Source organism: Epinephelus fuscoguttatus, linkage group LG22 (assembly GCF_011397635.1).
Source record: "Epinephelus fuscoguttatus linkage group LG22, E.fuscoguttatus.final_Chr_v1".
Classification (NCBI taxonomy): domain Eukaryota; kingdom Metazoa; phylum Chordata; class Actinopteri; order Perciformes; family Serranidae; genus Epinephelus; species Epinephelus fuscoguttatus.
Genome location: NC_064773.1, coordinates 14,532,531 through 14,557,277, shown reverse-complemented (window position 1 = coordinate 14,557,277; position 24,747 = coordinate 14,532,531). Strand labels below are relative to the sequence as shown.

The window sequence follows — 24,747 nt, the reverse complement described above, 5'->3', positions numbered from 1 at the left end:
AACATTACAAAATTTGGCTCCATTACAGCTCACAAGGTTCGCTGACAAAACAACTGTCTTATACTAAACACATTTTCCAAACAAATACAACATGCTAACATTATTAGCACAAGCCTATGGCATTTTACATTGTATAAATTAGCCTAGCGACGAGCAGAGATTTCCTCTGCTCGTATGAAGACAGGATAAATCACACACAAGACTTAAAATGCTATTTTTTGGAGGCTTTATTGTCTTCACAGTTTATTGTTTCTAATCTGTGAAATAAAGTAAATAAAAGCTTCGTTTCCACTGAGGGAAATGGTTTGCACCTAGTCATGAGGCACTTTTGTAAACCACTTAGAGAACATAGGATTCTAGGTTGACAGCAGAAATGTACACTATATGGTACTTTTCCAGTATTATTATTTATTATAAAAAAAAGAACAAAAACAGGATGTCCCTGAAAACTCATGAAACGTGTAAACATTTATAAAAGTTTGCATTCTGTTTTCACAGATTTGTACAATTTTATGATGACATCCATAACTAGCTGCAGGTCTGTTCATCAGTGACCATTAAGCTGTGCTGGGTTCCCCCATCATCATCTTCTCGTCGTTTTCCTCCATGTGCCTGTTTGGCTTCACGTTTGCCTTGAAGATGACGTGATTACACAGTGTGAGAATTGGATTGTGGGGTCGAGCCTGACGCAGATCTTTGGATGATGTGGTCATGTTTTCAGGAGTCTGATTGGTAGGAGGGAAACGCAACTGAAACTTAATTTTATGAGACATAGTAAAGCATCCATCACGGTGAAGTGCTGAAAAAAATATAAGGAAATTCTAATTGAAATTGACCAAATACAACTTTGAATCTCACCCACCTTACAGAGCGTGATAAAGAGGAATACTGGGATGCACATCAGTGGAGTGACGAGAAGTAGTGCACCGACAATGGTGCCCCCGATGCCAGGATAAAAACCATACACAATGAGAGGGAATCTGATTGTCATGTTGTAAGACAGGTTGACCTGGGGGACAAGAAATGTTCAAGTTAAGGGGCTTCGCTGTGGTGTGCTCAATGGTGCAAGAAAAAAAACAACCAATAGAAAGAAGTAGAATAAAAGCTGTAAGTGAATAAAATCTAATTCTATTTGTTAAATTACACTTGAATCAAATGATGGAGACTCAATCAGGTAAATAGGCACATAAAATTAACAAACTATTGTCCAACTTGCAAAGCTGTTCGGTATGTTTTTGTTATATCATTTTACAACTTTATAAATAACTTCTCCTAACTTCACCGGTCGTGTCTGGGGCAGCACAGTTTTCCATGTTTTGAATGCTGTACAGCAACAACTTTCCAAAATATGTTGTCAGAATACAAACGGCAGCATTACTTATTGGCGACTTGGAGGCGGCAGTACAAAATGTATACACAACATTGTACTGTCACTTTATGTAGATGATATGGTGACCAGGTGCCATGCCATTGTTTGGACAGCCCAAATTTCTGATATACTATTAGGGTGCTTTCAGACCTAGAGTTGTCTTGCTTTGGTCTGAATCAGGGACTAATTTATTACAAAGTTGTATAATTGCCTAGAGTTGGTTCATGTTCTCACGGCAGCATTTACAAGTGGACCAGATAAAATATCTTGTGCGAGAAAGCTGCTCTTGATTGGTCAGAATTTCCATGTGGGAAAAATCCAGGAAGTAAACCAAATGTTGAAGAAGAGTACACTTGCGAGATAAATGTGACACTTTCTAATAGGGTTGTCACGACACTAAAATTTCAAACTCGATATCGATACCCAGGAAAATATTCAATACTCGTTACCATTTTCGATACAGCAGCAAAAAATTAAGAGGCATGTCATTTTTTAAATAAAGATCAGAACAGTAACGTCAATGATAACAACAAAAAATCCCCCCAAAATAAATAACAACCAGAAACAAGATCTGTCCATACAAATGTATTTATCTACAGCCCTGTTTATTTTCTGTGCTTCTGGTGAATTGGCACCATATTTTCGTTGCTGATCAAATAGAGTTGGTAGTTTAGGCTCAGGATGCTCCTGTTTCTACCTCACTGTGTGATCAGAGAACCAGGGGTTACGGGAGAAACCAAATGTTTTTTCAGCTTCAATCTGTGACTTTACAGTTAACATAACTTTTCAGACACACATAATTGTGTTGTCCTGTTAAACTAACATTGTCTATTAATGTTACAGATGGGCATGACTAATAAAGTTTTCTGCTTAGCTCCCACATTAACGTTAGAAGTTATATTTTAGTTTGATGCTGGCGACACCAGCTGCTCAGCTGCTAGCGAGGGGAGGGGCTATACCTGCCGTCTGCAGCGTGCTGTGTTCACTTCACTAAATATTTCCAAAGAGCGCTTTTTCCTTTATCATTTTTGACCAAAACTGGCTGCTCTGATCCTCCTGCAGCCACGCTGGCCATATTACAGCAACAGAAATGTGTGCATGCACGCACAGCGACGACAACAAGCCGGGTTGCAGCAAGGGCTCTGTGCCTGCCAGACGCTGCCTGCACAGCACGTGTCCGTCAGACCAGTCGCGAGCACCTGACAGGCGCTGAGGTGGCGTGCACTGTTAGTGTCAATACTTTTGTAAATTAGTATTGTATCCGGATACAGCGTTTGAGTATCAATACTTTTCAGAGTATCGATACTTTTGACAACCCTACTTTCTAATGTCTCAATGGAGGAACAACTACGCAGGTTGATTTTAGCGCTGCTCATCGTGGACTATATTGCTGTCATTGTTCATTTTAGTCAAACCATACAGTTTGAAAACGAGGCGCGGCTCCAACTAGAAAACAATGTTTTGATGCATTGGATGTGCTGAATGTGCATATTAAGGCAGTACAGGAGGAGGTGCACATTAATAATCCTCCAGGACTGTAACATGCTCATGTTTAACCCAAGCAATCAGTATGTTTACATGCAGCTTGAGAAAATCGAATTATTGGCTTAGTCCGACTGTAACCGGACTATCCGTAGCTCGACTAACGCACCTAGATAATCCGATTGAAAATCGAACTATTGCTGCATGTATCCACTTAGTCCAACTGGAGTTGGACTCGGCGTTCTGTGCATGAACCACTTTTTTTTTCCGCCGGCTTTCACCCGGAAGACGAAGGAGATGATGTAGCAGCACTTCAGCATATAGCAGTGCAGTAACTTCCGGAAAAACAAACAAACACCATGGCGCCGAGAAGCAGAAGAGGCACTTCTGGACGGACAAGGAAACTACATCCATGCTCTGACAGCTAAAGGGGCTAAACATTTTCAAGTTTATGGATGATAGGAAAATGCGAAACGCGGATTTATTTAAAAAAGTTTCTGAACAAGAACCGGAACTAGTTCAATACGCACTATATTAAAAAGGACACAGCGCTGCCTATCAAGGCGTAGTCAGACGTACTTGGTCAGAAATTCTATTTTGTCTTCTGCATGTATACTCAAGACAAGAGGAGAAGTCCAACTTGACTGATTAGTCGAGCTGTGAGCTTAGCTCGACTACTGCATGCATGTAAACGTACTGACTGCAATGTGTGCAATGTGACTGCAGTTGGTTCAGATCAAGATCGGAACACGTTCTCACCACAAACAAGCCCCACCAGAGTTTGTCTGTAACCGGACTGAGACCACCTCTTCAAGAATGTCTCTCTGGTTGTTTGGTGCGCACCTGAATGTGGTTACTGTGTTCACACCTGCCCAAGCGAACCACACTTAGGGGCAAACAAACTTGAGTTCAATTGTACCGAACCAAACAGGGCAGGTGGGAACGCACCCATCGTTTGAAAAATGTCCCACTGGACCAAAAGCACATTTCTCTGACAGCCCATTGCTCACTGCTCTGAAGTCCTGTTTCTCCGAAAATACACACTCCATGAAGGAGTGTACTTGATCTGCAAAGGTGTTTAGGTGGGTGCTGTGGATCAAGTGGTGTCCATATGAATGCCAGGATCCAGGGTTTCCCAGCAGCACTGATCAATGTTATTCACTTCACCTGTCAGTGGTTTCAGTGTTGTGGCTGATTTGTGTATTCTCTCTGGTCTTGCACTGATCATGTACTAAAGTGTGTTTAAAAAAAAGATGACTCCACATTTTGAGATAAAAGCAACAGTCTCACCTCTTCTTTCCCATGTGAGCTCAAGTATAACTACTGATGTTGTAAAATCAAATAAACACTCAGTACAGACAGAAAGGCCGGGAGAGAGGCGAATGGGAAGAGGAAAAGATAGAGGCAGCAAAAGATCTGAAATCATGAGAGGAAACAGACATTAAAGTTGATGAATCAAGTCGCAGGTGTATCTCACCCAACAGAGGAGCGGCGTGATGAACAACCAGCAGTACTTCAGCACGGGGAATGGTTTGTACCCGATCATGTCCTCAATGTTGTCATAGAAACGGTCCGCACCTGCAAAGCCATGGATGGGAGGTATTAGTCAGTCATTAGTCTCCCATAACCAATCCTATCCTCAAATTTTGTTTTAGCGCTGTGCCAGCACTGTAGAAAAATCTGTCTGAACCATGTATAAAAGGTGCGACTGCAGACTGGGGGGACAGAGACGTCTTGCCTTTAGGCCAGCACTGGAGGCAGTCACAGCGCCAAAATGACTTGTATAAATAGGACAGCCGGCAAGACGGAATCATAGGCGGCACAGGTTTGACATTTTGACGACATGTTATGCATGCAACCCACCGCGGGGGACTTAAAATTAGGTGGTAACAGTTAGCAGCTAACTCAAAAAAGACTATGTGTTAGATAAACACCCGTCTTTTGATTCCGTGATGGTGGCATGCTGTCTAAAATCACACACTGAAGTGGCATAATGAAACAATATTAAGTAAGGCTGTGCAATTAATCGTCTGGTGATCACGTTTACGATTTTGAGGTCAAACAATTTCAAAATTAATGAAATCGAGGGTAAACGATTATTGGTCGCAGACACCTGGAGCTGTTATTTTGTCTTCTACAGAAGCCGCGCATGCGCAACACTGCCCCCTCCCCCCCCTCCTCCATTCACTTTAAGAACGTGCGACCATGTAGAGACAGAAATGAAATGCCGTTGTGCAAACAATATAAGATACCACGTGCGCTGCATAATCGTGATTTCAACTTTTGACCAAAATAACCATGATTATGATTTTTTTCCATAATCAAGCAGCCGTAATTTGAAATTATTATATCAGCCAGTGGCGTGACTTACCATACACCCAGGCGATGACAGTGGTCTCGAAACAGACAATGAAGAGCATGCTGTTTCCACTAGCACCGAAGTGGTCCAGCAGATGGAAGACGATTATCCCTCCCTGAAACACGAGCAGAAAAACTGACTAGTGGTTAAGGTAAGGATAATGGGAAGGCTACAACGTGTTACTGCTGCTAATGCTAAGTTAACCACTAAGAGGTGGTTAAGGTTAGAATAAGGGTAATGGGGAGGCTAGATCTTGTTACGTATGCAGTAAATCATATCTTCATGTATAACGAATCATAAGGAACATTTGGTCTCATATATTCACTACAGCGTAGCATTGTCTGCAGATGTCTCGACTGTTGGGACTTTATCTTTCCCTTTGGAGGTATTTCCTGTGTGTCAGTGACACCAGTAGCAGACTTTCCAGTATCTGTCACACATCAGAAAATTAAACCCTGTAATTACTTCTGCATGTATCAGCACGTTTAACAATTGCCCTTTGGCTGAGCCCCGCCCCTTTGTGATGGTCCGACAAGCTGTCAGAGTAAGCCTGGAGCCCGCACTGTAACTGACTGCACTCCCTGAAGAAATATTACCATATTTTTGGAAAAAATGAAACAGTGATTCCAGAGAGAAGCAGACAGAGGGGTCTACAGTCTGTGTCTGAAGGATTTATCCAGGATGTCAGAGTGACTCAGCAGCAACAACAGGTTAAAAAGACAAAGATAGTTAGAAGCTAAAGCCGAACTATAGGCTACAGATCACAGTGTAAAAGTGAACCACCACATCACTGCTGATCGCCACACAAGACAATGAATATAAAGGGAAACTTTGCTGATACTGAACCAGCTGTGTGGCATCACAGTGTGTGCAGATGAACGGATCTCTGCCGCCAGACAGGCAGGAATCTCCGGGGGAAGTCAAACAACGTTCATCTGCACACACTGCGATGCCACACAGCTGGTTCAATATCAGCAAAGTTTCCCTTCATCTTTTTCCAACCTCTCTGCTGCTCACCTGAGTGATGTGTGGCAGCCCCAGTAGAAAACAGACCACACAGATGACCAGGACCAGTATTGATCTGCTGCGCGGCTTCCTCAGGTGACGTGGGAACAAGTCTGCGATGGCTGTGACCAGGCTCTCCACACACAAAAACTATGAGGACAGAAACAGATAAGCTTATTTGTGAGAACAACATGATGCTGAAACACTACACATGATGCCTTCAATACAATACCTGAGCGTCCAGGGCCAGGAAGAGGATCATGAGGAAGAATAGCACACACCAGAAGGATGCGCCAGGCAGCATCGACAGAGCCTTTGGAAAGACTTGAAAGACCAGACCAGGACCTGTGGAAAGCACATAATGCATCTATGAACACATGAGAGCATGTTGTAATCTTTAAGACCAGCAACTTTAAGTCCTTTGACACAGCAGTTTCTAACCTGTCTGGCTTGTGACCCCTCAAAGTGACCTCTGAGCTTCTCAAAGGTTACAGCCTTTGTAAGGTATATTTATGTTGTTACAATGTAAAATGTTTCATGTTATCGCACAATAATTTAACATATTGCCTTAACCAGAAACTCATGTTTTAAAAAAAAAAAAGAACTGGCAGATTGATAGATATTGAAAATAATTACAAATTGATGCTCAACAACATATAAAAAAATACTGCAACTGTTTCAAAATATTTCCAAAATAATATTGAAAGCAGTCAAATTTAAGATGCAGAAGCTGAAAAGGGAAAAATGAACTCACCGGCACCCACAACATCGTGTAAGGACACGCCCATGTCATGAGCCATGAATCCCAGCACCGAGAACACAGTCAGACCAGCAAAGATACTGGTGCCAGTGTTCAGGCAACATAGTACCAAGCAATCCCTACAACACACCAAGAACAAAAGCCTGCACCGTCAGAGAGCACATGGCTGTTAAACTACATGTGATGATGTGCTGTGTGTGAGGAAACTGACCTGTAGCAGTTGTTGTTGTATTTGTTGTAGCTCCCCAGAGCGATCACCACTCCCAGACACACAGAGTAGGACGACAGCACCTCTGACAAGGCATCACACCAAGCCTCGAGTGGGTAAAAGACAGAGTCATTTCAATTTTGTGTTTTTCATTAGTTTTCATTTTTGTTTTCAATTCCATTTAGTTTGGTTTTGCCTGTTTCCGTTTAGTTATTACTGTTTTAAATGTTTGGAATTAACTTAGTTTTATTAGTTTTCTTTTCTTTATTATTATAATACAGGTTCAGGGGCAAGATTTAAGAAGTTCGGCATCTGAGGTATTACCGGGGGCGCACCATCAGGTGAAGCAAGCCAGGCAAATGGTTGGGTTCCCAAAAATCTGGGGAAAAGGGGCCCCCGATGGCTTATGCGGAAGTTAGCATCACATTCGTTCCCTTGTCAAAAAGAAAATAAGTTCTGTGGCAAAAAGACGTGTGTGATACTTACATGTTTTGTTCAGTAAGATACTCTTTTCAATTTTATAATCATTGAAGCCTAAATGAAATCGCCTGAAGTGAAAAGCAATAAACTAGCTACACTTTTGTCACATGACCTAATGTCACCACCAAAACAAGAATGTAAAGCCGTGTTCGGCATCTGTAGTCTCAGTGTAGTCCCACTTCTTGGCAACAACCTTTCTTAAGACGCATAGAAGCTTCAAAGTTCTTGAGTGGGGTATTTACTGGTGTATTTTAATGTCGTAGAACAAAACATGAACGTCTCTTAAGCTTGTGTTAACCACAGACCTTATTTCAGGCATCAAACCAAAACCCATTGACTTCAAGACGAGGGAGCCTGGAGTACTAAAATGCTAACTCATTTGCAGAAGCACTCTATTGGCACATTTTGCAAAGGCAACTATAAACCCCTTTGAACCTACCATAAAGGTACTACACAGTGCATGATTGAGGTCTTGTTGTTTTGGTTGGTGTCGCAGAAGAGCGTGATTGACTCAGATACAAACTTACAAAAGCTAGTATCAGCGAGTAAATCAGGGTCTGGACTAGTGGTTCCCACCTGGTCCAGATTTCTCCTTAGTCATTAGTTCAAGGTCCACACAGTTTATTCAGTATATTCAGCGTCACCCTTGCGTTTGGCAATGTCGTCGAGCTAGTTTGCTGTCAGTGTTAAGAAGCTGTTTATTAGTCTCTCATTCTCTCATTCTACGGCAGGAAAAGGTACTTTAAAATAAAATCTCTATGCCAGAAATTGATTGTACTTCAAAATAAATTGTTTTTTTCTTCTTCTTCTTCTTCTTCCATAAACTTGACAGTTCGTGAGTCACTTGCAGTTCATTAAGAAAGGACCCACAACCCACTTTTGGACTGCGACCCACCAGTTGGGAACCACTGGTCTCGACACCAAAATTTAAATCCCTTGGGCTTAAGAGTGAAGTGGGGATCCAGAATTGGCACTATGTTGTTCTTAAAATAATTCAACTGACTTTTGGTTTCACACAGGAAAAAAAAGGGCGAAAGTCCAGAGTTTGTTTGACTCATCCACCTCACCTCCAATCTGACGCCCAGGTTCAGTGATATTTGACAAGTGGGGAGTGAGAACGGGCCGATCATGTATAAACCTCAGTCTGTCGCAAAGAATCTTTACATCCAACACCAGACAAAGACAAAACTGTTGTGTTTCAGAGTCACATGTGCAAAAGGAGAAACATTCACACATGAAACAGACCCCACAACTCGGTTATGACTTCCTCTGTGGCTCAAGCGAAAAAATTTGCATGCAAGAGCAAGAGTTATTCGAAACAGATGTGTTCTTAAGAACATGTGGCATTGCATAATTCTGACCCATAACTGCTTTCACCTGCTTTTGACATTACACCAAATAACATTCCTGCAGTTGTCCCTTTGCTTCCTCCCCTTAACATGCTAAGATTCCCACCATAGTTCACAGCTGTGTGAGCAGACGAGTAGACAAGGGAAGCCACATTTTGTCTTCTAACTCTGACAGAAAAAAGTGAGATGATCAGACACTTCGACTGAGTTGCATGACAAAGACTAGAAAAGCAGAAGCAAAAGCAGAAATCAATTCACCACTTGCAGGAATGTTCATGCCAACATCCACATGGCCACAGAAGAAGAGGAAGAGGCACTCCACTGGCTGTCTGGGGTTCACTGTCTAATTACATCTGACCCCTACAGACATGGAAGCAGGGGGAGGGGAAGGGAGAGGGGTGACAACCTATTTAATGGGAGGCAGAGTTCTTTTCTATGGTCAGGTTGCTGGCAGAAACAGAGGCTGTCATTGTGTGGGAGCATGCATCCAGAATTCCTCAGTTAAGGAATTAAAAGGATGTTATACAGTGTGCCAATTCCCATGTAAGTAAAATCCATCATTTGAAAAGATGGTAAATTACTGACTTCAGTTTCAGCTGAAAGGAAGTTATCTTGACTTTATATAAATTCACTTCAAAATGTGTTCAGAATTCCCCACGGACAGAGACTGTTTTTACTCCTCTGTGATGATGTTACTGTATACTCGAGGGGGGAAGCTGAAAGAAAGGACCTTGGTTTGCTTTTCTTGTTAAGACTCTGTCTTGGGACAGGAAACAAGATTTAAGCCAAGGAGAAAGGGAGGGGGGAAGGAAATAACAGTACACTGTCTTAATCCTGATGGGACAGAGAAGTATTGAGAAATAAAGAGACAGATGATGCTCTGATTGGTTGTGAAGCCAACGCTTTGATTGTTGTAATGACTCTTTCTGCACGTGTTCACTTTAGGAAAGACAGTACTGTGCAGGACAGACTGTACTATGCATCATGTTTGTAATATTGCATTTAATAAAATGTATTGGTAGTGAGTAGTGGATAGAAAATTTCACAAAAAAGATGCAGAGATGATTAAATCTCTTTGCTAAAACTACAATCAGACTTATGTTTTCTCAAACCGCACCAACAATTAATTTATCTTCTCTGTTCTTAGTTGTCCTTACAAGTTGTTGTATTTTTCGCGATGAGTTCGATATTGTTGCTGAATATAATATTCCTTGAGCACTGAAAGGTGCTGTGAGCACACCAAGCACACCGGCTTCCTGTTTATCAGGAACTGGTTCATTTGGACAAATAGGAATAGCAGTGCATTTAATTGAAAAAGTGGAGTTAAAGGAAATGGCCACTTTAGAATGAAAATACAGACAGTACTTACTCACCCTCATGCCGACAAGAAGTCCAGTGTAGTTTTTTAATCCACAAAACTCGTTCGGGGTATCGAAGGATGGGTCCATGTCATTGGTTCGACAGCCCATTGGTTCGACATCCCATTAGTCCGACTGTCCGCAGTGCTCAACGGCTCACGGCGGGCGTATGGTGCGCTGTGACCGGCTTGAGGCGGAGCAGGTTCACCGCTTATGTGTTTGTCACTTTCTTTTTCATTTTAACCCACACCATGATCTTTTCCTGACCCTAACCAAGTGGTTTTTGTGCCTAAACCTAACCAGACCTTAACCACAGGGCATCATGATGATTTCGGAACGGACTTCAGAACAATGGGTTTAATATGTTCAGAACAATGGGATGTCGAACCAATGGGCTGTCGAACCAATGGGCAGTTCCCTCGGAGGATAACAGCCAGCTGGATTTTTCCATACACTTTAAGTGCACGGAACCCACATTTTGAAAATGTAATAAAACTCCGCTAATGCATTTCAAAAGTCTTGCACGAGACTAGCTAATGGCTAGTGGTGGTGCTAGTTCTCGAGTCTCGCGCGAGTTGCCATGTAAACACAGCACGTCTGCAGGCTAACTGACCACGGTGAGAAATGATGCTATAAAAGTGGAGTAAATTACATCTTTTGAAGTCAATTATGCACGCTGCGGTTTCAGGGCACTTGGATTACGACAGACAAGCTGTTCTGACGTTTTTGAAATGCATTAGCGGAGGTTTATAACATTTTCAAAATGTGGGTTCTGTGCACTTCAAGTGTATGGAAAAATCCGGCTGGCTGTTATCCTCCGATACCCCAAACGAGTTTTGTGGATTAAAAAATTACACTGGACTTCTTGTCAGCATGAGGGTCAGTAAGTACTGTCTGTATTTTCATTCTAAAGTGGCCTTTTCCTTTAATGACTTCTCTGCATTTGTTACGCTTAGCAAAGTCACTGAGCGGGCCAGATTGGATGCGAGCCGTATGTTTGACACCCCTGCTCTTGAGGTGAGTGCGTGCATCTGAGAAAGAGGAGCCCATTTTACACAGCCTGTTTAAAGCAGAAATGTGATGTAGTTATTCCATCTCGCCTTTCTGTATAAAAAGAACAATCGCAATATACCTGTATAAAAGGGACAGTTGGCAGGACGGGATGGGTGTGACATTTTGATAATGTATAACATCATCACAAAAAGCAGCTCGCAGCAGTAGAGCAGCTAACTCAAAGAAGAAAAGCGGCCAAAAATGTCGGCAAATTGGGAAAACCATGAGGTCCGGGAGCTCCTTACCCTTAATGACTGATGACTGAGCCATATGTCTGATTTGTGTTAAATATATTATCCCACTCCGCCACTAGGTGGCTTACCTCACTGGTTGTGGCAGGCCATGGTATTTAAGTTCTTCCCAGTAAACACAGGTGTTGCTGATGTCAGGAAGCAAGCAGTTTTAGATCAGATTAAGATTTATTTTGGCTGCGTTTATTGGGAGTTTGTATTGAAACTTTTTGGAAGTCATACAAACATTTCGGACACAGGGGAGAAAATAAATGTATGAAGATATTCAGCATTGGTAAAGATTTTGAGTAGTTTCTGAGTACACGTCCAAACAATTCAGCCAATTAGCAATCAGTAGCGGCTAAAGTATAAGGCTACTCACTACAATTGTTACTGCCATGTTATGTTTAGAAGGTGCTGCTGACATGTGTCATATGTCTGTCATATGTCATGGCAGAGGCAGACACTGTTGTGTTACATGTCACCCCCGTCACGCCTTTTATACTTTCAGAACGCCTGAGGGCGAGAGAAAGACAGAGAGAGGGGGAGAGAAGGTGGAAGGTGGACTATTTCACACAGTGTTTCTGTTTGTTATTGTTTAACTTAGTTGTAATGCTGCTTTGTCACTTTTTGACACGCATAATGTTTTGTGAAAAACTGAAAATTATTAGGAACTGTAGGGGAGGGGGAAAAAATTGATTCGATATAGTATTGCAATATTTTTGTGTGGCAATATTGTATCGTCACAAAGTCCCAAGTATTGATTTTTGCTATCATATAAATGATTAATACTACAAATATAAATTAAACTTTAGGTAGCCTAGTAGAATAATATAATCAGTCGCTTTTATTTTGCTGCTGCAAAAAATTGGCTGAAATGAGCTAAACAGACTGAAAACTTTATCTTATTAGATAAAACAGATATTGACAGTCGTCCTTCTGGGATATAATTTACAGTTGAAAACAATAAAGAATATGAATATTAAATAAATATTAAAATATAAATAAAATTACAATAATATTGTATCTTGACTTAAGTATCATGATAATATTGTATCTTGGATCCTCTGGTTATTCTCACCCCTATTAGATAGGTAAGAACATTTAAAAATGATTAAAAGAAATTACTGTAATTAAAATTCTGTAATATTATACAACTGTGGGATTGAGTTTAAAACACGTCAGCACAAAATGTGTGCACATGTGCTCTTTAGTGTACAAAGATTCAGTTCATACATACATACAAATGAATCCAAAAAAGGAAATAATGGTGAATATAAGAGTCTTTGTGAAAATGTTGTAAGTAGGTTTTAAAGAGACATTTCTTCTTTGGAAGGGTTGGTGAATGACGCCCATTGTAATGAACACTTCATAATGACATCTTACATGTAGACCTGCGAGCCTGAAGAGCTCAGGGTAGAGGAAATGTTTCATTCCATCTCCGGCTCCTGGGAGTGTCACTCCACGGATGAAGAGGATGAACAGCAAAAGGTAGGGCACTGTAGCAGTGACATAAACTACCTACAGACACAAAAACATGCATACAGTACAGTTAGTCATTTTACACGTCCAGTGGACATAGAGTAACATTAGCATCCTTTTGGAGTTGTGTTTGTGTCTCCTGGTGAATGTTAGTCCAGTATTCACTCTCCTTTTAGCTCTGTTTTTGGTATCCACCAACTCCTGTGGGATATTTCTGGATCATCACCTGCTAATTGCTCTTCTGTGTTAACCAGCTAGTCGCTAACTTTGTCTGTCTGCCATTCTGAAAAATGCTGAAACACTCCATAGAGATTTAATATGCATGTCAAAATCGCACATTATATAAAAGATGGACGACATGACAGCTACCCAAAAATGAAGCAAGAACATTTCGATCCCTCCCGGTCACTGGCTGCAGTATAGGTCATAAAACTCGCCCCCTTCATGTTAGCTAACAGGACATGAGAGAAACTAAAAACCAAAGTACACGTCACATTATTTTTTCCAAAAGATGGTTTCTGTCATTTAAGGTAGTTCTTATCACACTGTGCATGTTCAAGTGTTTGTTTTTCCTGGTAAGTTTGGTTTTTATCAGATACTTAAAGCTATGAAAAAGTTGTTTGACGTCCACATTGACAGCAGTGTGTAGCAATCTGTGTGCTCGCAATCAAGGGTGTATGGGTGGAAACTCAGTGGATGGGGACTCTAGCTCCAAATGGCATCACCAGCGCAAAAAGACGGCAGCTGTATCCGGGATATTTTGGCAACATTTTTGTACAATGGAAGGAAGTAGAGCGGCATTGTCCATCTTCATATACAGTCATTGGTTAAAAAATGTGCACACCCAGGCATTTGTCTTCCACACCATGTCGAAGATTTGGTGCAAGCATCATTTCCCCTGAATCTCTGGAGCTTGGTTGAAGAATTTAAATCCCAGGTGGGACAGACTGCACATTATTATAGTATATAGAGAGGCAATACGTGCATTGAATGGCTATTACTGAAACAATATTGACTATAAATACTTTAATTAAATTCTAAATTAAAATCTTAAGGATTAAATCTGAATGTGCATTGATGACACAGATAACATCACTTATTGATGTTCATTTATAACATCTTCGTCAATCACAGGAGTGACGGTAGATAGGAAAGTTGGGACATGAGCTGAGGAAGCCATATGTATGCAACATAATACAAGGGACAGTACTGTGTGTATGCGAAAGGAATACTCGCCTTTCCTGCAGATTTGATTCCTCTAAAGATGCAGAGGTAACATACAATCCAGGCAAGCAGGAGACACGCAGCCAAGTCCCAGTTTACCGGACCCAGGGTCATGTCATCTGAAACCCTTAACACTCGGTACCTGTCAGGGAGGGATCAGAAAAGTTAACACATGAATACAACTGGATCCTCTGCTATTAACATGCAGAATGGATGTACAGATGTGCAATATATACACCATACTTTGTTTCCCACTGCCAATAAACACAGCCCACTACAATGCACGTCCTAAGTGGTTGTTGCCCTGAGAGCAACATTTTGTATGATAGCCCTGCGACAACTGCCTCAGCCAATATTTTGCCACCATGGAAATAAGCTCACATCAGCTTGCAAATTAATCTTGACTTGATTACACATATGTTGTTGGATTACTTTTTAGGGCAACATGACATGGCAAAATACCTGCCAACAGCAATTAAAGTGAGTTGTGGGGAACACATACCATATAATGTATCTGTGCAACATGAAATGGTAATATAAAAAGTGCTAGAGTTGACATAATTGCTGTTTCAATATAGTCCAAAAATTACCAAGAGTATCCCTCGATATTTTGCTTGTGCCTTTTAAATATGAAAATGATTACATTTGCAGTACAGTGGAAGTCAACAACTTTTTAAATTGCTAGCATGCTAGCTAGCTAGTTAATGCTTTCAACCTATCAATTGCTTGGTCATTTAACTTAATAACTCCCCCTAATGCTTATTTAAAATAGCCAGCGTATCGTGCACTTCAGATTGGTTCCCCATAAGTCTCATTTTAATTTTACAATACTTTATGTCACTATAGGCACAATCCTGGAAAAAATTAAGGCTACAGATGGTGGGCTAGCGCGCTGACGCTGACTACAGCTAGTCTACAAACTCGAGCAGCCAGAAACAAACATCTCTGATTCACTGTCCCCATCCAAACAAAGAACATATTTCTTGTAGTGGTTTATTTCTTTTCTTTTTTTTAAAAAAAAGAATGGGAATAAAAGTTAATGTGACTGTATAGCCTACTCTCTTGTGATCATGGAGTTAATACTAACAGCTAGTGGCTAACTGTTAGCTAGCCTTTGGAAGCTAACGTGAGCTTATTTCCATGGTGGCAAAAAACTGACAATCTATAAAAAGCAAATAAATATTTAATGTCTGTAATAGCAGGCTATTGTAAACCAATGTCATACTTTCAGGTTGGGTCTCATATTTTAATTTGCGCCTCTCTGCACAGCCATTTTGTATGTATTTTGCAGGGCACTGGTAGCAGGGCTCTTTCTTCACCAACGTTGCTTGGCTGAGGCAGTTGTTGTCCCAGGGCTCTCATACAAAATGTTGTTCTCAGGACAACAACCACTTATCTGTCATTAATGAACTGGAAGCCATCTTGCCACCAAGTAAGACCCTGACGGTGCACAGACGTCGGAACTACGGGTGCTCCCATCCGCTCCCCCGCACCCCAGCCTCCCTACCCACTGCATTACACTTTAAAAAAATAAAGAATCTGAATTTAAACTCTATTTGTCTGACTTACATTTATCTCTTTCATATCATTAATGCATAGATCTATGCTTCTGATGTGATATGCAGCCTGCCTGACTACATACAGTAGCCTTGGCATCCAGGATGTTGTGTCCATCCTGCAAACCTTGCAGCCCCAGACCCGCTCCATGCTGTCGGAGGTGGAGAAGCTCATTAAGCTCTATCTCGCCCTGCCCATATCTGTTGCGGCATCCGAGCGCTCTTTCTCAGCCTTGCACAGGCTGAAAACCTGGCTGCGCAACACCATGAGGCAGGAGAGACACATTTGGTCATTATTTCATTATTAACGCTCACAGTGACCTTATGGATGAAAGCGATGTCTCGACCCTGCTTAAAATCTTCATCAGTAGGTCAGCTGAGAGAAGGTCCACTTTTGGAAATGCATGAAAGCCCTGAGTCAGGAGCGCAGACTTTTCTTTTTTTCATTCAAGGTTACAAATAATGTTAAGTTCCTTAAATGGCTTGATTTTGTTATCAAAGTTTCATTTTCTTAACAATAAAGATTCCGTGTTCATCCATTCTAGTTCTCTTATAACTGCATGTTATTATAAAATGACTTCAAATCAAATCCTTAATCAGTGATAAGTGTGCATGCTTCCCCCGCCCTCCCAACAAAAATCCCGCCCCCGTCTCAGAAAATAGTTCCGACGTCCATGTGACAGTGGACATACTGTCAGAAAAAAGAGCAGATCTGCATCATGAATACAGATGGCTGTCTTTGATGGCTTTAGTTTACATTAAAGTGTCTTCAGGGAAAAGAGCACATATTGTTCTCATCATGCAGCACAGGCAATTTCCTGTTCTGTTCTCACAGCAAATCAGGAGGTTATCACGTGAAGAGCGGCAGCCATTTTTCAAAAAATATCCTCAAACTATGAAACAATATGTTGTTTTTTCCCATCATTAACATGATGTTCACTGAGCACCCAGACAGGAAGGATGACCTTTTGTTATCTGGAGGGCATTAAGAGCTATTGGTGAGGAATGTTCAACCCAAGGACAAGCACGCTGGGGAGGATGATATTACTGTCAAAGCTTTTTTTTTTTTTTACATGTTTTAGGAAGATGAGTGTGTGAGTGTGTGTGTTTCTCACATCCAGAACTCCGTTTCCGATGTTCTCTGCTCATTATCAACCCTGGAAATATTGAAAAAACAAACAAACAAAAAACAAGAAAAGCAAGTAAGTACAGTGACTTAAAATCTAACTTCCAAACCATGCTTCTCCATTGATTTAAAGAGGACCTATTATGCTTATTTTCAGGTTCATATTGTTTTTAAGGTTTATATTAGAATATGTTTATGTGCTTTAACGGTCAAGAAACACTTTATTTTCCTCATACTGTCTGTGCTGGAACACCTGTATTCATCCTCTGTCTGAAACACCCTGTTTAACGGCCGTCTCTTTCAGCCCAGTTTGCTCTAATTGGTCAACATCTCCAGGTCTTCCTAATCTTGGTGTCTCTTCACCGTTATTACAGCTGCAGAATGACTGTCGTGCTGAAAAAACACAGAGCAGCAGTGAAGTGCAGCTTGCTCTAACAATTAGGCTACATTTTTCGGTGGCTTGGAGGCATGTTCATATGGAGGTCAACATGTCACAGGAATCACAGGACTGTTTACTGATCTGAAGAGTCCTCAAACCTGGAAATGAGTTCGCATTTATCACTCCTGGTTCCCTCATCTCAAAGTCAAAGGGTTAATTAAAATTGGTTTTTGGTTAGATTCCTGACATAAGGTCCATGGTTAGCACAAGCTCAGTCAGGACACTTTTACATTTTATTAAGTTAGATGAAATACCTTGGTAAATACTCCACTTGCGAATCTTGAAGCCATTTACTTACAGTATCATCAAAAAGACGGTTGCTAACAGGTGGCTAAGAGGCCGTGTCCACTAAAGCAATTTTTTCTGAGGCTGGCATATGTTTTTATTGCTTTGCAATGGGAACGTCACATATTTACACTGCACTACAAACGCCAGCAGCGCAACAAGGCACTGGGCGTGAATCCTGCGCCAAGCACTGCTGGTTGGGCGTTTTCATTTGTGTGCTGAGAGCTGAAAAATGTTTGTGGATAAAAACGCCGCACTCGTTACTGTCACTTCAGCTGTTCAATCACAGTGCAGGAGGGACAAATACCTCAAAGAAAAACTGTCACATCCTACATGTACAAATGCTGAATAACAACAACAATGGAGGAAAAATCTGTTAATATCCTGTATGTATTATGATTCCTCTCATGAACCTATACAGACTGGCGGGTCCGTCCTCTCTCCCCGCATGCTTCATCCTTTCCCTCATCTATAGCACATTCTCTACCTTGTGCCGACATTTTTTTTCCACAGATATTCTGTATCATAGCAACCAGGCGCAAAGCGTCTCAGCTGAATTCAAATAAACACAAGAAGTTTGTGCTCTAGAAAAGGATTAGCACTCAGTGAAAAACCTCCTAAGCCCTATGATAAGCTATTATGGCAAGGCTTAACTATACAGACCAGTGAGCAGTGATAACTAACATGTCTTTGGGGTCATCGGGTGGGAACCTCTTTTCACCAGTGTTTCGTCTGGTTGGTCCCACGACACCTCCAGGAGGCTAGACAGTGATCTCTGGCGTCCCAGAGACACTCCCCTAATGCCAGGTCTCACTGCTCCCTGCACCAACCCAACAATCTCCTTTACCTTACTTACACATGGCTTTCTCAGCCCAAACAGCACTGCCACCTTCAACCCCCCCCCCAAAAAAATGAATAAACACTGCGCCTCCAAAGCGCTCTCGAACACTGTGTTTCATCACGACAAAAAACCTGCTTTACAGCCTTGTGGTGGCAAGATTGCTTATTTTCTGCAATAATCCAAAATTCAATGGAAAAATCCCATTTGTTTATAGTCATGGGAACCAGGTCAATGTTAACTTCCATGTTGGCCTACAAATAAACGTCATCCATGATTTTAACTGCTGCAGCTTGCAGCGTCTTTTGCAGCTGAAGCTAGGTGTACAACCTAACGCATTGACGGATTGGCACTGACCGGAAGTCATTCATTCCAATGGAGGTGAAAATAATGATAGTAACGGACTAGCACACAGCACTGCAGTGGTTCCATTGACCATCGGACCGTGGAGGCGTTGGATTTTTCCTACTCAAGCGTTGACAACATGGGAGAAACGGAGTGTTACAGTGCCGGAAATAGGAAATAAATTGCAATCGCAGTTGTAAGCAAACAATATCTCATTTATTCATGCAAAAGAAAAATAAGCATAAGCTTTTTTTCCACTATTAAAAGTGACTGTTGACCATAGGTTGATTTCAATGCGGTTGATAATTAATCTATATTTTCGAATTTTGTGCTCATTTCCATAGCCCATTTCGCACCTATCAGCTCTTTCAATAGTACGCTACTCAACTCGTCTCAGTTCAGTTGGTACAGTGATAGTCAACATGAGAGCTCTTCGCAGGAAGATATTGCTAGCTCTTCTGCTAGATGACTTCGCTAACAGCTCTCGCTGACAGCACGCTAGCTAGCCACCCGCATCTGACCAGGTCCCTCAACGACGGAATCTTGCGACGTTGTTCTGGGGGTGGGGAATGTGTTAGGGAAAAGCTCCGTTAAAACAGGAAAAATAGGTTGTGCACCCGGCGTTAGACGTTACATGGCAACTCACCACAGGTCGCTTTTGGCGCAACAGACAATAGCGGCACATTATATCTTGAAAAATCCCCAAAGAAAGCTTCTAAACACAACAGGAGATGTTCCAGCAAAAATATGATCTGAAATCAGGGAAAAATTAACAACACTGACAACATCTGTAGCTACATGTACATTAGCAGAGTACTTGTTGGCAGGGAATGACTGTAACAGGGAACAGTGGAACATTCGACCATAAAATATCCACAATAGAAGCTTCAGAGTGCAATACATCCCAGCAGGAATATGAACCAAAATCAGAGAGAAATTAACAACATCAGCAACCCAGATTGTACAACTTGTGTATAGCCAGACGTTAGCATGTAGCTACATGTACATTAGCAGTGTACTTGCTGCTGGGCACTTTCTACCATAAAAAAAAAAATAAATAAATAAATAAATAAATCACCAAATAAGCTTCTAAAAACACAACCGTACATGTTCCAGCAGGAAAATGATCCAAAACCAGAAAGGAATTCACAACATCGGCAACCAGTGTTCACGTTTCTCTTGAGGCCTCTACACATGATCAGCTGTAAAACCACTTTGCACTGGCTGTTTTTCTAAGGAGAGGGTGGCAACACCTGACAAAGCAGCACCGCTACCCTTGGCGTCGCGCACCGCTCGGATTTTCTGCCCGAGCTTCATATTCACATTGTGGGATTGGTGTTGAACTTATCATCCATCTTTCTGCAACAAATAAGTATCTCCTAAACTGTCTAGCTGTTATTCAATGCAATATTTTTCAACCATTTTCCACCACCTTGCCTGAGAAGTCATTAAAATTTATTAAGTGTACTTTTTACCCTCAAACTTTCCCAAGGAACCATTAATAGTGTTGGTTTTTATGACAGAAACAGATGTGAGAACTTGCTGCTCTACACACACATGAAAACATGGGTGTGACCCACAGCTGTTATGGAAACCAAGACTAATCCCATATTATCTCATCAATCTTTTTATGTATCACATTAAAACAATGAATTACTGATATCTATTCAGTACATGTCACAAAATTCAGAATTGTGATAGTTCATAAAGTATCGCTTGACAATAAGAACAAAACTTACTCTGGACTGAATTCGTCAAAGTAGTCAAGTGAGGTGACGTTGTACAGGAATGACCAGTTGGAGTCAGGATGAAACAAATTGGGGTTAGCATAGGAGCTGGGGCGACTTTGACATACGTCTAAGGGTTTGAAGAAAGAGAGATGAAAGTGAGATGGATGTTGCATGCTTCAAAAATGTTTAAATGTGAAGAAGAATTCCTCACCAGTGTTCCACTGGTTGTCACATGTCGACCAGGGCAGCGTGCTTTTAAAGGAGTAATACAGGTAGACAAGAGCCCAGACTAAGATGACGATGTAGTAGATGTTCAGATAGGCCAGAATCACTTGGGACGCAATCCCCACCCCTGCAGGACACAGCGAGACTTCACATAGTTACTGTCGCCCAGCAGTTACAGCTCCTCAATACTTGTTTGGCTCCCAGTCAAGAGCCTAGGTTCTATTTCAACAATGTGAGGGACACACATGAAACTCTGCATCCATTTTAAGTGTTTTTTGATATCTACTCTTGTAATTTGTGCATGGGGCAGTACAGAGACAAATTCAGGACCAGTAATCCCTGGCAACAATTAAGTGAGGAAGTTGGCATGTCAGGTGTGTTGCAAGTTTTGTGAAATATTTTGTTAATTGACATGCACTCTATCAGCGTTTCTCAATCTGCGTCTTGACTGTACTTGTGTTCTTGTGAAACGTCACCAGTCACAGCCCAAGTACTGTTCCAATTCAAAGTCTATATAAAAAAGGCTAATGTGGTCATTTTGTTTTGGGTAATCTGGTTAGAAATGTTAACAAATCAAGACACACTGAAGAAAACACAATGAAAAATACATATTTCCTGCACGTCAACTTGAGTTATTACAAAAATCAGCCTGAGCCTTGTTTTTACCCTGGAACATGGGACATATCTTCTTCCAGACGGTCACTCCACCCTCACTGGTGTACTGGCCCAATGCCATCTCCAGGAAGAGCACAGGGATGCCACAAAACAAGAGGCACAGGAAGTAAGGGATGAAGAAGGCAACTGTAAATACAGACACCAGTGAAGAAGAAGAGTCACTTCATTGTGATGTAAAGCAGTGGTTTCTAGAATAAGCACGCGGACAGATAAACACATATTAAGCCACGGATGCCACATATTAAAGCTGGGGTAGGCAGAAATCAGGAATTTAAAAAACACCCTCCTCCTGCAGCTCCACCCTCTCTGTCTTCCTAAGCCCCTCCCACTAGATGACCACAGGCATGTGCACGTGCTTCATACAGTAACACAGTGTTTCCCATACATTGATTTATTTGATCTTATTTCACTGTAGAGGTGTGCACAGCTTGACTGAGGCTGGAGCAGCTCAAATTCATCAAGCACAAACCCCTCAGCACCAGGTGTTTGCGTAACAGCAGCAACAGAAAGTTTGCCAATCCAGCAGGGGAGTCAGGGTTGTTGTCCACCTGGAGCTGGGGTTTGTGCCGGTTGGACTCAGCTTGCGCTAAGCGGGGGTCCATCTCCAGACCTGCTGCCCGCTCTCCTCCCTGCAAGGTGTTCTGTAGCTAAACTATTAGCAACAATTTCTGTCCATCTCTGAATTGCTTGGCATGTGTTTTATTTAGTTTATTGTCAGACTCTGTTTTAGACTCTCTTTTTTATATGTCTGTCCTCCATTATTGGGTTGTTTCGAGGTGAAGCAATGCTGGAAAAACAACTTTCGCTGCAGGATTCTCTGCCACTGATTCAGGCTTTCACTGATGGGACATGTCCGTGCATCTGCATTTATACAACAGCCAATAGGAACACCCCTCTGAAATGGTCTGTGATTGGCCAAAGTCTCCTGTCAATGCCATTTTATAAAGCCTGAAAGGAGACAACAGGAGGTGCAGAAGTCTAGTTTTTTAAATCCACTTGAGTGGCAATATACTCAACGTTAATTGTGGGATTTTTGTCTAACCTCTTGTACTCTACCCCCATTTTGTAGCAAAAACACCCAAAATGACATACCCAAATTAAAATGACTGTAGCTTGAGGTCCTGCCAGAAAGAAAACTCTCTTAAGTTTCTTGTGAAAGTGTCAGAAACCCTCCAGGTGATACAGAGACAGAGTAATGAGCCTCTGAAGTTAGTAGAAAATTGAAGATTTTGCCTAAAATAAAATAAAAAATGTGTTTCAGGATGAATAACTGTCTGTGGCTTCATCATGAGAAGGTAAATGACACTGTGGGGCTGTAGGCACACTATCAGTGAACATTTGTTTCAAAATTGAAGAAGACTGTTCAAAGTATGACCATTCTACAGTGTTTTTTCCATGAAAAGATCCAGGCGGAGCTCCAAATGACAAGTCAGTCACTCGGCTTCAAAACAGTACTATCAGTGATCAGACAACACTCAGCAAGCTTCTAACATTGTACCTTATTGAAATCAGGTGTGATTGTGATAGCTGATGTTGCTTATGATGCAGAAACATCATAAAATATCATCAAATAAAGCCATATGAAACGTGAAAGTTATGATCCCACTTGCTAGGCAGTATATCTCAGGCAAAAATAGTGGCAGGAGTGAGACTCTTACCTTTTATAAAACAGGTCTCGAGTAATTCTTTAACTTTTCCCGTCGAAAAATGGCATGACATGACTTGTCACCACTCATCGCGATTTTTGACTTTGAGTGTTTAGGCTGCTCTGGTTCGAAATACATAATAAATAAAAGAAAAACGATGTTATTGTTGAAAAGTCGAGAGCTTCCTCAGTCCGGCAATACCAAACATCACATGGTTGGATGACGTAATGCGCCTGGGAGATACCATTTAACAGAGGAGGGGGGGGGCGAGGACGTCGGCGTCCTGGCGAAGATAGAGAGGTTAATGATGCCAAAATAAAACTGCCTACCCCAGCTTTAAAGGCTGATTATGTAACTAAGTGGAATGAAGGAAATTATTAAACAGTTTATAGTGGGATTACACATTTTTCTGGACACTATGTGGACACAAGCCTTAACTGTGAGACAGGATCATGACCAGTGGTGAAAAAATAGAGCAAAACAACAGTTTTGGAGATGGGAATTAAGCTAAAATTAGTGACATATGACTTTTGCTGTAACCTCTCCGCCTCTCACATGATCAAACTCTCATGATCTGATTGTTTTCCATCCCTGTTTTTGTTGAACATGCACATGCAAACATGTGTTCAGGCGTGCAAATGCACATATGCACACATATTTTAACCTTATAAGCCATGTCTTCTATATCACAGCCAGCATAAATCCTCCATACATCCCATCTGGGTCCCTCACCTCCCCCGTTCCTGTAGCACAGATAGGGGAAACGCCAAAAATTCCCAAGGCCAATGATGAGTCCAGTCATGGCGAGCAAGGACTCCCTTTTGTTGGCCCATTTTCCCCTTGGCTGATCCCCTTCCTCAGTCACCCCTGTATCTGGCCCCGAGCCTCCAGCAGGATCCCCTCTGGCTGTTTCCTCAGTCATGATCTCTCAGTCTGTTATGTGCACACATCATAAACTCAAGTTAAACACAGTCCATGTCTGTTATGATCTCTAACAGACACCTTTACAGTATAATTGATTGTTTTCATAATTAGAATAGCTCCCACATAAAAGTTTCCTCCTCTGGTTAAGTCGATGCCAAATGGAGGCTCTGACAAAACCATCAGACTCCCAAACGCCTTTAACTGCACATGACTTCAAAGCAAAGGCTCGGGACACTTGTGCAACTTGCAAAAACTACCCCTGAGAAAGAACTGATGCACATAATGAGGTGATTTAATATTTCTAGCTTCCTGAAAGAGATTTAACTGGATGTAACTCACCCGTGAGTTTGCAGCGGTCGCCGTCAGTAAACTCCTCTGACTGTGCGCGAGCGGAATGTGAAAAGCCTCAATCTATAGAGGGGCGTGTCTTAATGGATACTCCGCCACCCAACCCCGGACCACCACACACACACACACACACACTGTAGGCGTTTCTCTACTCGAGTTCAGCAGTTCGGACCTGTGGACATCCCAAATTCGGACTACAGTCATTTCTGCTTTTGGAACAGCAGCGAACTTGATGATGTCACCGCCTCCGC

The 24,747-nt window shown here is 41.7% G+C and overlaps 1 protein-coding gene across 1 annotated transcript; it reads right to left on the bottom strand.

Moving 5' to 3' along the window:
* Window positions 1-209: 209 nt before the first annotated feature.
* LOC125882514 (sodium- and chloride-dependent GABA transporter 2-like) lies at window positions 210-24,619 on the bottom strand. Its single transcript, XM_049566241.1, has 16 exons — window positions 24,488-24,619; window positions 23,957-24,157; window positions 21,570-21,704; window positions 20,890-21,030; window positions 20,688-20,805; window positions 17,031-17,072; window positions 14,368-14,501; window positions 13,040-13,170; window positions 7,187-7,290; window positions 6,970-7,094; window positions 6,448-6,560; window positions 6,228-6,365; window positions 5,223-5,325; window positions 4,329-4,429; window positions 863-1,009; window positions 210-725 (listed from the first exon to the last, which is right to left on the bottom strand). Exons 2-16 carry the CDS (start codon window positions 24,144-24,146, stop codon window positions 558-560), a joined length of 1,890 nt encoding a protein of 629 aa, XP_049422198.1. The 5' UTR covers window positions 24,147-24,157; window positions 24,488-24,619; the 3' UTR covers window positions 210-557.
* Window positions 24,620-24,747: the final 128 nt, after the last annotated feature.

Excerpts from the sequence above, each read along its gene's own strand:
- LOC125882514 (XM_049566241.1), bottom strand. The coding sequence starts at position 24,146 with ATGACTGAGGAAACAGCCAGAGGGGATCCTGCTGGAGGCTCGGGGCCA. Across the intron at positions 6,561-6,969 it reads ACACGATGTTGTGGGTGCCG|GTCCTGGTCTGGTCTTTCAA; the intron begins GTGAGTTCATTT and ends TGCTTTCCACAG. Across the intron at positions 1,010-4,328 it reads TCACGCCGCTCCTCTGTTGG|GTCAACCTGTCTTACAACAT; the intron begins GTGAGATACACC and ends CTTGTCCCCCAG.